Raw genomic sequence first — 15131 nt, forward strand, 5'->3', positions numbered from 1 at the left:
ACCAACACAGTATACTTTGTTTAAACATTTGGTTGATAGTTTGAATCAAGTTTTGTTTCGGGGTATGTTATACTTAGGCCTGTCACAATAATTACTCTATAATAGTGACTTATCTTTCAATAAATAATAGACTAACACTTTTTTGGGTTCAATATTTATTGTGGGTACTTTATCTTAGTACTATTGGGGAACTTTTTTCTGTACTACAGTAAGATTTGAACTGTAGGTCTGAATAAAATTACTATTATTAGATTATTAGAACAATCCCACAAATGTCAATGTATGCCTCTTTTTACTGTTGGCAGGAATCAAATTGGTCCAAAATAAGGACACGTGGGACCTTTCTTGCATAAAACTGGGACAAATCAGTGGTTTTGGATAAATCTGCTGGGACAGGGGACACAGGGTTCAAAACTGGGACTGTCCCGGGTGAATAGGGACGTCTGGTCACTTTAATCAGATAATCGTTTATTACATCGTTTATTTATCACATCATCATCACCTGACAAGAATGACCAGTACCTGTCGTGCTTGTACTACAAGGCCATGGCTTACAAAATTCCTGAACTTTGTCAACCCCTCAAACATAAACATTGCTGTTGAGAAAGAATCACTGGACACGTGATGTTCAAAACAATACGTACCTTGACCCACTGAGAATTCTCACAACTAACGGGAATCACCATCAGTAATGAAGGCAGTTATATTTCTTAATTTCTTTACAATGAGATAAATATTAAATATTAACTTGAACAAAGTGCATTTTTATGTCGGGAATTCAAAGAAAGAGCAAAAAACTTGTATTCTTCAGGTTTGGGTCGATAAATGATCAACTTTTTGAAGGTGTGTCGGCTCAGCCAATCGCGTTGGGGGATTTAAATGCGTCATCAGTAGTTGGGGAGGGTCAGGAGGCCCACGCGGCTCTATAATAAACCGGGGCACGCGCCTCTTGTACAGACTCCGGCAAGAAACCTACGAGTGAAGTACCTTTAAAAAGAAGAAACAACTTACCTCCTGAGAATATCTTACTTCAGCAACACATCGAAGATACTTTTTTCCAGACGTTTTTGTATATCCTGGTGCTTTGGACCTAAATTAACTTACTATTTAAAAGTTGCATAGCCTACTTCACGTTTTTTACTACCTCTATCAATTAAAAAATGTTTCCCGAGACTAACAAAGGGTAAGTACATTAAAACCTTAGCTTAATAATTTTAATTTCTTGCCACATGGTTCTCGTCTTCGGAGCCAAAAAAGTTTTTAGCGCATGCGCTGTAGTGGGCCATTCATTCTTGACATCCCAAGAGAGTAGATTTGGGTGGATACTTTAAAGCTAACATTATGCAACTCAACGTTTTCTTTGTTCCTCTTTTGATTCTTCTATCTACGATTACTTAAAAATGCCTCAAAATAAGGCAGCAAATGTGCTATTTATGTAGGACAAAAATATCACTCCCTAAAAAAGTTAAATAGCATGCAAAGTATTTCTGCACTTGACCCTTTAATGTAATCCAATAATGAAGACACGTTTCAAAGCAGTTAACATTAACTTGGTCAGTACTACATGGGCTTATTTGATCCTGTTGAAGTACTCTCCTAACTCAATAAATTTTACCTTCTGACCTTCTCTTTTGCAGCTATAGCTATGATGACTGCAAAGGCACGGCTGATTGGCTGCTGGCCCAGACCGACGTTCGTCCCACCATTGGCATCGTGTGCGGCTCTGGGCTCGGGGGGCTGGCTGACATGTTGAAAGATCAGGTGGCATTCAACTACAAAGACATCCCCAACTTCCCCCAAAGCACCGGTAAGTTCTAGGGCTGCAAGATGAATCGCAAACAAATCAAAATCTATTTCAGAAGCGCCATAATTTCCTCCACAAACAACAAAATGTCCTTGTCTTATTTTGCATGAAAATTGCTAATCCTAAAGTTTAGATCTGCACAAACATGTTCTGAAACTCATGTGATTCTTGTTTTAGCATGTCAGTTCATAGGCCTTTTTCAGTCTCTGTTAAAATGTGAACTTTGAGCAAAATTAAAACATAAATTGCTGTCCCTTCAAAGTAATTACAGGAACTACAGAGCACTTTTTAATTACAGCAATAAAACAAATTAGTTATATCCTGATTTATGGATGCCTTCGATTGCATTAATTTCCTACATGCCATTGTAATGAGTCACTCACGTGACACATTTATACATATACAAGCAATGTGGGTGAAGGACACAATGACCAAACCTGGGACTGAACCACCAAACGGTTATAAGATGACAGTGCACCTCCCTGAGTTGAAAATCAAAAGTAGAAATCCCAAACAGTCAAATTTTAGTCAGAAAAAATAAGAATCAAAGTGTTTATTTTGAATAGGCAGGAGGTAAACTGAAAGATTAGTGGTTTGAGCCCCTGAATATACTATACTGTCCTTGGGCAAGATGCCTAACCCACATGCCGGCTCAAGTTAATTATAGTAAGCACTTTGAAGTTATAGGAAGGGCATCTGACACAAAACTAAATCTATTATTAGAGAAATATATCTAATAAAGAAATAAAAACATGTTACACCATTTAATCGGAGACAGCATGGTGTTTATTTTATTATATTGTCAGTATTTTTACTCAATTTTGTAATATAACTTTATTTATATTTTAATATTTTAGTTTTATGTTTTGATTTAAGTCTGTGTTTACATTTTTATCTAAATTCTTCTTAAAAATGCTGAATTTTTTTTATATTTTTTTTTGTTCTTGTACTTTACTTTGCAACTGAAATTTCTTCATTGTCGGATGAATGTAGGTTCTCTTATCTTATTATTAGTATATAAAATGTTTATATTATTATATCTTTGTAGTTCATGGACATGCGGGGAGACTGGTGTTTGGCACTTTAAAAGGACGACCCTGTGTCTGCATGCAGGGACGATTCCACCTGTACGAGGGTTACTCTGCGCAGAAGGTGGGCTTTCTGAAAATATTTGAAACAACTATAAATGTATATTCCTTAAAATGACCTTTCTTTTCTGTCTTTCTATCCAGATCACCCTTCCAATGCGCATCTTCAAACTGCTCGGTGTTGAAACTGTTATTCTCACAAACGCAGCCGGCGGACTCAATGAAGATTTTAAAGTTGGAGATGTTATGATTATAAAGGACCACATCAACATCCCTGGGTTTGCCGGCCTCAGCCCGCTTGTCGGTCCCAATGATGAGAGGTAGGTTTGTGTGGATTGGCATTAAGATGTATTGAAATGCAACAAAATCCACATATTATTGCAGTTATTTTAACAGTTTGACTGGTATATCTTGCTGTAACAGGTTTCCCAAGAGGTTATAAATACAAATCATTCAACAACTTCTAATATATGCAAAAGTAGCCTTGAAAAATATCACAATACTAGAAAAAAAAATGCAAAAAACTCTTGTATATGCCTAATAAGATTTTCTCAAATTGTTTCTCAAAGTTAAAATATGTAACTTAACCTTCAACCCTGGTTCAACTACACTTCTCCCTTTGATACAGTATTTTCATGTAGTTATTTTTAATCAGTATAGCTTCTTCTATTTTATCAACACAATGAGCAACAAAGTGTGATTTTGAGATGCCAATATAAAGTACACGATGTTTTTTGAGTACTGGGGGGCACGATAGTCACATATCCCTTACACCTTTAAATTTTACTGACTTCTCACCCTTTTTCTTTCTCTTTCCTGCAGGTTCGGCGTTCGTTTTCCTTGTATGTCTGACGCTTACGACCGCGAGCTGAGGCAGTTGGCCATGGACGTGGCTCAGGAGCTGGGGTATGAGGACTTCATGAAGGAGGGCGTCTACTGCGTCCTGGGGGGTCCAACTTTTGAGACCATCGCTGAGTGCAGAATGCTCTACAGGCTGGGAGCAGATGCTGTCGGTGAGTGGAGAATTTATGACATGTCTAAAATGCATAAAAAGTGTAGAATGGTATGAATTTGGAAGCCTTGAAAGATCTTAGTCAGCATCTTTTATCAGGGATTAGAAACATAAACATAGCACATAGCATTTGTAAGATTACACTGATTTTTTTGACAGTGAGGGAAAGGCTCAAAACTGATTTCAATAACACAGTGTTAATAAAAACATATTATTAATACTGAACCAGGGTTGGAACAGGACCAAACCTAGTCTATAAGAGGACTAAATTGGGCTCAAACCAGGACTAAACTAGAGCATAGTGTGAAATTGTCCTAATTTGCCTTTAACCCACCAAAATTAAATTTATCTACCGGTGCTATGTGCTATTAGATCACATTTTAGTGCTGATGAAGAACAACTATTATGTAAATCACTCAATTTTACATTTAAAGGTGCATTGTAGGGATGTAACGATATCAAAATCCCTCGATGCGAAATTATATTACGATATGATACGATATTGTTCGGTAGAGGTTTACAAAATTGTGAATGTTACTTTTTCCTTTTAAAAGCCTTGAAAAGCCATCGGTACTGTTTTACTATGAAGAATTAAGATTTTAAAGTATTTAATAATTGTTTCTTCATGTAGTGTGCACTGACAACAGCAAAGGATCATGGTCTATGTAGTTCCCTCTGTTTTTTAGCTACTTCTGCACCACGGCAAGACAAGTTCGTGAAACAAACTAATTCAAAGTGTTTTACAGAATAAGAAAGTTAAAATCACCATAACTATTCATTTAAGCAAAGAGACTTGCAATTTGATTTATTGTGATGGCGCATGATATTATTGTGAGACTTTTGACGATACAATACACTACAATATCATGATATTTTGGTTATTGTTACATCCCTAGTGCGTTGTGTAAGTTTTCTGGTGGAGGGTCTGTCAAATGCTTTTCTTCCTGGAGATGTTATTGCTTTGTCTGGTATTAAACCTTTCTATCTTCATGGAGACCAAACCAGACCAAGTTGCAAGTTCCTGTCAGTTTTTCTACGTATTTTTTGAGCTATAAAACCACTTGTAATTTATGACATAGCCATAGAAACAAGCAGGTGACCGACCCGTAACCAAAAAGTTGCATAGCGCACCTCTAAACTCTAAACACCTTTAAACTCATGGTTGATTTTGTTGATCTTTCAGGCATGAGTACTGCTCCAGAGGTGATCGTGGCCCGGCACTGCGGTATGCGCGTGTTCGCTCTCTCGCTGATCACAAACCAAGCCGTGATGGACTACGACAGTGAAGAAAAAGCCAACCACGAGGAGGTGCTTCAGACCGGAAAGCATCGGGCGGAGCAACTGGAGAGGCTGGTGTCCACAATGGTGACCAGGATTGAACATAACAACAACTACGCCTAAAAAAAAAAAAAAGACTTGCAATGCAAAAATATAATGAATAAACAGAAATGTGTAAATGTTTTGAGAAGGTGAGGAGAAATTTGGGAAAAAGAAACCAGGTGTCCAACGGGGTTTAGAGCGAAAGTTTGCATAGTTGTCATGGCAATTGAAATGTTTAAATATTATTTCTTTTGATTAGTGAAAATTACTCAAAATGGCACTTTTTAGTAAACTGAAATTAATCATTTCAGAAGGCGACAATTTTTAAATACAGTCCAAAGAAAAACATTCAGAATAGTGAGTTCTTATATAATAAAAATAAAGTTAAACATTGTTAGCTATTGAAGTTCAGCAATGTTTTGGTTTGCAATCAGACTTCCAGAATTGTGCCTCATCCAGAGACTTAAAATGCAGCTTTTGTTATCATTGCGAGACAGGACTAGTTTCTTGGTAGAGGTCTGCACTTTTTGATAGCCCTCATAACTTTTTTTTTTTCATAATCAATACATCTTTTGGTTCCTTGTCTTATTGATAATCTACCGCACCTATCATCTATAACCTTTGCACATTTCTGTATTTGGAAAACTTGTAAATATATAAATAAGACCGCATTTAACAAGACTATTTATCCTTTTAACCTTCAGATGTTATTGGGCTGTTTTTATTTTAGTCTTAGGTCAAAATGTTTTTATGTCGTCTGAGAAATCCAAAACCAAATCACCAACGTGCACCTTGTAACATTCCTGTAACCATGGTTTCCAGATGAGATTATGATGGAACTTTTTATAACTTTTTAAATTTATTTGTGCTAACTTAAAACTATTCGATCAATGTGTAAAAATGTAACTTAACAATGAATGACAATTTCTGTGAAGATGTGATATGTTTGACTGTACATTAGAAGTGGTTTTATATTTGAATCTTGTTACTAAAAACTATTTATTACAATATTTGTTCTTTGTCTTGTGTTTTTTTAATTGAAGTCCAACATTTGGCATTACGGTTCAAACAAATTTTATTGTCAAAGCATTTAAGAACTCAATGTGTTACATAAAAGAAACGGTTTCTAACTGTAAACAGTTGCTAAAAATTAAAAGGCAAAACATAATGCTGGCATTTTCCGACACAGGCATAATAAAAACCTGGCAGTTTCTAAATTTTAAACTCAAATTTGGTATTTACAAAATAAGTAATTGGTAAAAAAAAAAAATCTGTTAACACTTGCAGATGAACATTGATTGATAATGTGTTTTATTATTTATTTTTATTCATTGTTGCCTTTTGTTAAAAAACACCATCAGGCAGAACATTATAACCACCTCTAAAATATGCAGCCAGGGTCGTGATCAAAATTCACTAAACCCAGTCCAGAATTTCAGGTTTCACTTTTGAATTACATGTTTAGAGGAACTGTTTGAACAATTTTTATTTTAAAGTCGATAAACACAATCTAACTGTCCCTAGATACAAAAATCAAATATAGCTCTCTGTAAAAATTGTAATGCTGATTTATTCATCATGAAAATATCTGACATATCCAAGATGTTTACGTTAAAAAATTGTGTTTTCATTCCAATCAGAAAACAGAATGAGCCTCACACAAGTCTCTCATTTGGGTTGCCAGTTTCTTAAACAAAAAGAACTCTGATCTGAACCCCAGTACCTGCAGCCAGTCCTCGTACACCGAGACAAGATCAATTAATCGGAATTGAGATGATTTATTTCAAAGGCTTTCCAAAATAACACAATGATTCAATTTATATACTTTCTACTCACATTGGTATCACCGTGACAACTTAACTCATTAACTTCACGTGTCGGTGGTCATAATGTTAAGGCCGGTTGGTGTCATGATACGTGGCATAATATTTAAAAATCAAACACTTTGAATTCACACTTTGCTCCCAAGTTAAATGAAGCAGGCAGATCACATGCATACAGTTTAAACAATGGTCAAACCTTCACCCAAAATTACTTGATCCCTTCACATAGACATGATTATACAACGCTGACACATCCCTTTTTTTCGTCCATGATTTTAAAAGTTTGTATTTTGGCCATAAAAGTGCCATGCATAAGAGACATTTAAGAAGTACATTTGATTTGACATAACATGTACAGCTATCAGATCGCAGCATTTTACATTGTTGTTGCCAGACCAGCAGTGCCGCTACAAAGGCAAGATTTTGACATTCAAATTAGCACTAGATGTCGTTCTTAAATACAGTACTCGCTTTGACATCAGAATCTGAAAATTATTGAGTCAAACTTTTGCAGCAATTTTACAGACAGTGCTGAATGTCTATATAAAACGTACAGTGAGGAAATACAAATAATACAAGATTAAAAGATGGAGGGACTGTCACCTGTTTGATCTCAATGGAGAGATAAGTTTAATGCCATACTGTGGAACATTACTGGAAAAGCTATAACATCTCCATTGAGAAAAGCAAGTTACATAGTGCATATATTTGATGTGTTAACATTTGCGGTCAGATCAGTCTAATAACAAATCTATTTTACTCTGTTGTCTTTAAAAATACTAAATGGTTGTTTGGCAGCTAAAAGAGGCAATAAGGCAAACAAATCATTTATTTTCATTTAAAAGAATCCAAACAAATGAAAGTGCAATGCTGAAAATGACACATGTCTTGATATAGGCATTTCATTTTGCTTGTTGTTTCTGTAAACATATTTTCTTTTCTAATAAGCACTTTCTATATTGTATACTCTCTTTACACTTTTAAATACATGAGGATATGATTTTTAGTCTAATACGGCATCTCAAACTATGATAGCAAAGATTTTGGCAATAAGTTTTGATATTTAAGTGTATATTTGGTGGCTTAATGGAAAAATTACAGATCTTAAATTAGTTAAAAGTGCTAGAATCAGTAAAGCCAATGTCGATTTTAGACCCAATTTTTTTTATGATATTTTTGAAAGGTTCACCATGTAACATTTCTGGAGAACGGTCCACTTTCACACAAGTATAATGTCCAATAAGGCAATGACAGTATGTCATTAACTAACTTATCTATCTCCATGGAAACAGGTGCCAGTGGACCGAGTTATAGGTCAGGTTTGTGGAGAGGTGACCAGGCTCAAAGTAAGATCGTTTTTCTTGAAATTTATGAGCAATTTTGACTAATGAATGCATGATTAATTTAATACACCAATGCAATACTGTGGAACAAATCTCCATGGAGGTAACCAGGTGGCTGACCCTCCACCAGAAAAAGTTACAGAGTGAATCTTTAAGCTGAATATACTTGACAAATCTTTTCTCTAGACTTGGTATAACGTAGACTACAATTTTAACTTTATTAAGATGGTTGTTTTGCATTGTCTTCGTTTTTGTACATTTTGGCACGTATACGAGAGGCACTGCTCGTAGATCTTGTTGTTTTGGTTGTCATGGCGAGCAGTGGCCCTGGAGCTGGAAAAGGCACTTCTGTAAATGACACTGCAGTCACTGGGCTCCATTCAGGTCTATGCAAACATGGTCAGCATTATCCACTGGGGAGAGAAAATAACACAAGTCATCAATACAAATATACATATCAAATACACCTTAGTAACAAATAAGCTGTGTTCTAATATTTGATGATGTCCTAATTTGTAGTGCTTATGTCACTGTAAGGGAGATTCACCGTTTATATCCAAATATAAATATCCAAACCCATGATCCACATCTGTTGAACCATATAATTTTTTGTTCAGGATTGGGTCCACAAACTTAAGCCATATTAAACAATCACACTTTTGGGGTTGAATAATGAGGCCATTTATACTGACAGAGAAGACCTTGAACTTTGTGCCAGTTTTTGTTTCATGTGGATAGTAAAACAAAACAACAATTGTACTTTATTTCAGTCATTCAATCCAAAAATTTTCACCAACTATTTACTATATAATATGTACTACTCTGCATTAGTAAGGCTAGTTGTGTCCTGAGCATCTCCAAAACTGCAAATTTTGTGAGGTTACCAATCTCTAATGGTATAAAAGAATGAGAACTTCACACATTCAATTACTTGAGATGGGTGCGTTGGAGTAGAGAGAGCAGCCCAAGAACATAGAGAAAAATCCTGCACACTTACTAGGTCTAGTGCCGAAATGTTGCACAGTGTGTCCTAATAAATCTCACAATTTGCAAGTAAGACTGTGTGCGGGAATTTTCTCTAGGTTACCAATCTCTAAAACTCCGAAAATACTTACATAAAAGTTTTAATGTATGTATGGGTGCCTAAGTAAAAATTACCTGAACAAAATCTAGCTTTATAACATTGTCTTTATCCGTGTCCAATGTCTGAAAGGTCTCTGTAAAACAAACAGAAAATAGGATATTAATAAATGGTTGTGACAATAAAATGCATTTATCTAGAGCAAGTACCAACAGGACTAGACTAAACCAGATCTAAACAGGAGTAAAATGGGACTAAACCAGGATTAGGACTGAGTGATGAGTGCAGTGTGCAATAATGGGAACTGTGCAATAATGGGAAGTGTGCAAAGATGGGAACTGTGTAATGAGTGGCGTGTGCAATATTTTACTGTCTGACCCCCTGTGACCCCAGCCGTTTGGGACAACGGACGGAGCTAAGCCTTAGGTTACAATCCGGTGTGTTTACATTCACGTTGTGTCATGTTTGTCCATTAACATGCTCTGTCCCAATCAAATAAATAAATAAATAAAAACCTGACTAAAGCTTGGACTTACTGTACATGGTTTCCAGTCGAACCAAACATGTGACGAAGTTATCAAAGTCAACAGTCATGTCTGCCTCAGTGTACCGCAGGATGATGAGTTGGAAAAGATGATTGTTCAAGTTAAATCCTGAGAAAAAGGTTTAGAAAGTCATATTTTATTGAAATAATATGACAACATTTATTTTTACGTTTATTTTAATTTGCAGATTTAATGGAAAAACTGTAATAATGTAACCATAATGTGTAGTTGGTACATTTATTAAAGTGTAAATGCCTGTGTTTACGTGTTAAAGTTGCACTATGTAACTTTTGTGGAGGAGGGTACACGACTGCTAGCTCCATGGACGAGATATTGCCTTGCCTGTTCCCCAATACAGCATTAAACATAAAGTATCATTTATTCAAGTACAGGTGTTTTCCAAAATTCTTTATGGATACAAACTGGTGGCACCCTCCCCCCCGAAATGTTACACAGTGCACTTTTAAAAACTAAAATGTGAGTGACCCAAATACCTGCGTTTGCCAGGGCTTTCCTCATTTCATAGGAGCTCATTGTGCCTGATTTGTCACAGTCAAACTCCCTGAAAATAGTCTACAAATTGGAACAGAAACCAAACGAAACTATTAAAAGTGTGTTACGGGTGAAGTGAACACCATGCTCCTGTCTGGAAGAACTGGCAGCATTACTACTCAAACGTAACATGACGCAAGTGGTCTGAATCAGAGCCAATAACAGCCCACTAAAGCAACATCAGGAGATACGAGGAGTCATCGATTGCACAATATGTTACAAATCCAGATGGCTCATTATATCTGTACAATTTGGAAGGATCATGTGTACATATCTTACATATTATTAGTAATTGAACTGAGGAAATCCACACATAATACAGCTAAAAGTAAATAATTTGTTAAACACTTTTCTTTTCTCTTCTTATCAAATCAGGACTGTGCTTTTAATCACATTTTGTTCAAGATTAAGATTCAGAGGTCAGTGATCAGCTTTTTAATAAGTCCACAACCAATCCTCTGCCAGAAAAAGCATGTGCTTTGGAGTAGAGTTTAGACATTTTTTACTATTTTTTTGTTTTAGTAGTATTAATTAAAAGTCAGTATAGGTTATGTTCAAGAAATTATGACTGAAAGATTGTTTTTGTTCTAAAATCAAATCAAAAATTGTGCTTGATCAACATTGAGGAAAAAGAAATTCAGATTTTTTTTGTCATATTGCCAACCCCAGTGTCAATGCCCTAGTGAATTACGATCAATCATATTACGTCATTATGCTAAATACAGGTCAAATAAAAAAACATATACAGAAAATCACAATATTTCTCAACACATGAATAAATACAATAAAAAGTATAAAAGCCAAAACTCACCAAGTATCGTTTAATCTTCTCCCAAAGGACGTGGAACTCAGATAGACCTAGTTTTCCACTGCCGTCTTTCTGAATACACAGAGTTAAAGAAATTCCACACAAAACTATCCACTATAAACATTTAGAGGATCATTTCTGGTTATGTAATTGATTACCTAACCATTGCTATTTGTGCTTAATCAAACTTAATTGAATGTTCCAGCTTCTAATACATCAACATTTAAGACAAACACACTTGTTGTCCGCTCCTATGGCTGATGTATGTCCCTTCAAAATAAAAGACACGGTGAAGGATACATCCATAAGGTTGATCATACTGCGACAAGACTCTTTTGTGAAGCCGTCTGTTTTCAAGTCTTTGTCTGTTTCAAAATAAAGCAAAAACACATAATTAATAGTGACATAATACGCTAAAGGTCGTCAAACATCTGCTAATTTTACTCACGTTTGCTGATGATTCGGTTAAGAATAGTCTGCAGCTCTGAAACACTGATTTCCATGTCCTGTCACGAACAAAAAGATAAGAGATGCTTTGAGACATTTTAGACTTAATGCATATTTATTCAAGTCTAAAAATATCTCACCGCTCCTGCCAGCTGTCTGAACAAGCTCTTAAAGCCTGCGTCAATCTGGCTTTCATCAAGATAATTCTGTAATATATAAACAAAAAAACATTTAAAGCAAGTCACAAGCAATATTTCTTATGGAAGTGCTTTGGGCTCTTACATCTGCAGGGATCTCTGCTTTAATGTCGTCATCCATTTCCCTGGAGAATAAAGGACAAGGATAAAGTTACTTCACAAACTAGGAAGCTCATTTTAAAGATGCAGAAGGTAATGGTGGTGGGTTTGCCAGGAAAGTTTCACACTATGGCATTAAACATATCTGTCTCTGTGACACCACCAGATCAGGTCTGTGGAAATGTGCACCCACTTCCAGAAAGAAGAAAGCATTTTTTTCAAGATAAGGTATTTTTTGAGCAATAAAAACACATGTGTCTGAATATATGCAAGGTAAGCCATACAATTGTCCTTTACTATTACGCAGTTCACCTTTCGCAGCCTCGTTGTTTCCTGATTTTTTTTTAATGCAATTTTGCAGGCTTTTTTTTTACAGCGTATAAATGTGCATGTTCCTTCCCCTGTGTCCTGATTTGATAAGTGAGTGTAGACCGTTGTCAATCAGTCTCCTCTGTGCCGTGTCTCCTGTACAGTACAGAATGTGTTCAGCCAAATTTGCATAAATGCTCGATCTCTAGCAGTGTGATTCTGAAGTGTTGCCTGTTCGCAAGTTTTGTCCCCGACAAAACCCACAATGTTGACCCGAAAAGCAGAAGAAGATGCTAACCATCGCTCAAAAACTTGGACTTCTGGACATACTGAGGGAAGGTAGAAGCTACGCGGCTATAGGGCGTCATTACGGAATAAATTAATCTTCGGTTCGTTACATAAAGAAGGAGGAAAATAACAAAAGGACGACAGCAGCAATAAGTTTTAAGAAGGATGCAAAAAGGGTTGTACCTGTCCTGTCTGAGAAAAGTGTATAAAGTGTAATAATAATTGTAAAAAATAAAGCTGACTACTTTGTGGATTTCGTCTATTGTGGGTTATTTTTAGAAAGTAACCCCTGTGATAAATGAGGGATCAGTGTATTGTGAAACATTCCAGGCAAAGCAAAACCATCGCCCTGGAGAGTAGCAGGTGGTAGATTCTCAACAGAAAAGTTACATAATGTAACTTTAATGCATTACTAAAGCATGCATTTTATTCTAATGTGACAGAGGACCCTGAGAATCAGCAGAAGCTCGAGTTTGGGAAACATAGCTGTGATATGATTTGTATGTTTTCAATGCCATCTCCATTAGGATCTATCATGGTTTTAGCTTTGAAAACTCCATATGCAGATTTGAACCCTCCACTCACTCGGTACCAGCCGGTTTCTCTGAGAAGACACGGAGCACGAAGTCGGCCTCCTTGTGTGGTTCAAAAGTGGAAGGGACGATGATGTACTCTCCGGCCGGCAGCTTCAGTCTGGAGCTCACCTCTCTCAGGTTTATGAAGAGCTCCGAGCGAGCGCTGGAGGCGTGGGTCAAGAAGAAGTCACGTTTCAAGTGCACCCCCGACTTACCCACAAACTGTAACACAAGATAGATTACTTGATTAATTACAATTTAGCTATATTTGGTAAAACACTGGAAACACAACCATCTTAAAGCCCAACCACATAACTCTTCCCCCAACTTTCTTATTTGGCCTGGAGGAGGGCCTTAATTGCTAGACAAAAGTTATATCTTAGCAACGATATATTTTCCAATTACAAAAGCATAACTCGTACAAGTATTCCTTCATTCAAGTCAAAAGAAAAAAAAAGAATACTTTTCCAACAACTACTAAAATCTTGTTCAGAATGCAGTACCTCTCGTGGAATCTGTGAAAACACAAAAAAAGGAAAAACAGGATTAGACACTAAACCGTAAGGGTAAAAAATGCACATCGATGTAAATGTTTGTTACCTCATAGACAGCAAAACCAATAGTCTCCATGTCTTTGCCCTCCCTCCTCTTCTTCCTCCGGTCTTTTTGCATCAGAGCGGCCACAAAACTGCAGTCAGAGCTCCCAGGGCTGTCTGGGTGCTGCAGCTGGATCTTAAACTGTGGGTTTAACCAAAATGTCGCTGCAAACAAAAAGAAAGAACCATACTCAGTGATCAGTGCAGTAATAACAATATATGAAATTGGGCTCTGCTGTTTAAGTGACCTGTATCTTTAGTAGACACTAAAAACTGCCCAACAACATTGATGCAACAGTAAATACGATGGTTGTTAAGGGAAATAAGTGTTGTCCTTACGAGTCCTAGAGTGGTTCAGAGAGGCAGAGACTCTGGATGTCTGAGGCAGGAGAAGTTTATTTACCGACATCAGTCTAGGACCCAGTGAATTTGAATATTCAACACTGCACGTTAGTATTGGCTGTTCAAGCCTGACTCTGTTTCCACACAAGGACATTTAAATAGGAGCTAAGAAGGACAACTTAGAGACAAACTGGCCGAGATAAAATGAGAAGAGCATAGCGAAATTGATAAGGTTAAAGAAGGACAAATTCTGTAATGTTTGGATGACGTCAGAGCTGACCACAGAGAAATGTCAACAATGAACTGGAGGTGTCCTTGCTATGCAGTCGATGCAAAATAGTAGTGATCAGGTCAATTCATATTATTGTAGTTAGTGTAGCGCTAAATAAAATGAAACAAAAAGTGATACATTTAGGTGTGATCTTTATCTCCAAAGCTTTTTTTTAAAGGCTTTTGTTTGTCCTTTGCTTTTTAATAAAATATTGTTTATTTATTTATTTTTATTTGCATCATTGTCATCAAAATTAACATTTAAAAATAAAATATTACATCTGTTGATGCTAATGCAATCATATATGTCTGTTTTTATTAGAGAGGCAATATATCATCCACGGGATACACAGAAATTGTTGTTCTGTTATGCAAAATTCAGATAAGGAATTTACCATTTTAGCACAATTTTGATATCATTTTTGAAAGACACTGAACTTTGTGCCTTGATTTTTGTAGTGGAACAGATTGTAGCTGCATAGTTAAAAAGTGAAAAAAATTCTAGTAACTAATTTTATTGCTTTTGGGTCTTTGCCCTTATACAGTTTGTCCATTGGTTTTGTCTGCAGACACAGTATGGTCCTGGTGAGCACTTCAGGTCATGATGACGGTTTATCTTAAAAAGGTCATTG

General features: G+C 36.3%; 2 protein-coding genes across 4 annotated transcripts in view; one reads left to right on the forward strand and one right to left on the reverse strand.

The window, feature by feature from the left end:
* The first annotated feature begins 943 nt into the window (after window positions 1-943).
* pnp5a (purine nucleoside phosphorylase 5a) lies at window positions 944-6232 on the forward strand. Its single transcript, XM_020936453.2, has 6 exons — window positions 944-1183; window positions 1638-1807; window positions 2853-2956; window positions 3037-3212; window positions 3715-3905; window positions 5088-6232. Exons 1-6 carry the CDS (start codon window positions 1161-1163, stop codon window positions 5303-5305), a joined length of 882 nt encoding a protein of 293 aa, XP_020792112.1. The 5' UTR covers window positions 944-1160; the 3' UTR covers window positions 5306-6232.
* Window positions 6233-6281: 49 nt separating this feature from the next.
* capn1 (calpain 1) overlaps window positions 6282-15131 on the reverse strand; it is a 42934-nt gene continuing 34084 nt past the window's right edge. For all 3 annotated transcript variants that reach the window (XM_020936450.2, XM_020936452.2, XM_020936451.2), the window contains 12 exons: window positions 13892-14052; window positions 13795-13806; window positions 13302-13513; window positions 12106-12145; window positions 11964-12029; window positions 11825-11882; window positions 11677-11741; window positions 11380-11448; window positions 10511-10589; window positions 10008-10124; window positions 9549-9607; window positions 6282-8803 (listed from right to left, as the gene is read on the reverse strand). In XM_020936450.2, coding sequence (XP_020792109.1) covers window positions 8777-8803; window positions 9549-9607; window positions 10008-10124; window positions 10511-10589; window positions 11380-11448; window positions 11677-11741; window positions 11825-11882; window positions 11964-12029; window positions 12106-12145; window positions 13302-13513; window positions 13795-13806; window positions 13892-14052 — 965 coding nt within the window. In that variant the 3' untranslated portion in view covers window positions 6282-8776. The remainder of the gene's footprint in view (window positions 8804-9548; window positions 9608-10007; window positions 10125-10510; window positions 10590-11379; window positions 11449-11676; window positions 11742-11824; window positions 11883-11963; window positions 12030-12105; window positions 12146-13301; window positions 13514-13794; window positions 13807-13891; window positions 14053-15131) is intronic.

The sequence above is a fragment of the Boleophthalmus pectinirostris genome, unplaced genomic scaffold, assembly GCF_026225935.1.
Source record: "Boleophthalmus pectinirostris isolate CB_2022bp ecotype Guang Dong unplaced genomic scaffold, ASM2622593v1 HiC_scaffold_20, whole genome shotgun sequence".
Lineage (NCBI taxonomy): Eukaryota > Metazoa > Chordata > Actinopteri > Gobiiformes > Gobiidae > Boleophthalmus > Boleophthalmus pectinirostris.

Coding starts and splice junctions, on each gene's coding strand:
- pnp5a (XM_020936453.2), top strand. CDS start 1,161: ATGTTTCCCGAGACTAACAAAGG. Junction 1,184..1,637: donor TTTCCCGAGACTAACAAAGG/GTAAGTACATTA, acceptor TCTCTTTTGCAG/CTATAGCTATGATGACTGCA. Junction 1,808..2,852: donor CAACTTCCCCCAAAGCACCG/GTAAGTTCTAGG, acceptor ATATCTTTGTAG/TTCATGGACATGCGGGGAGA.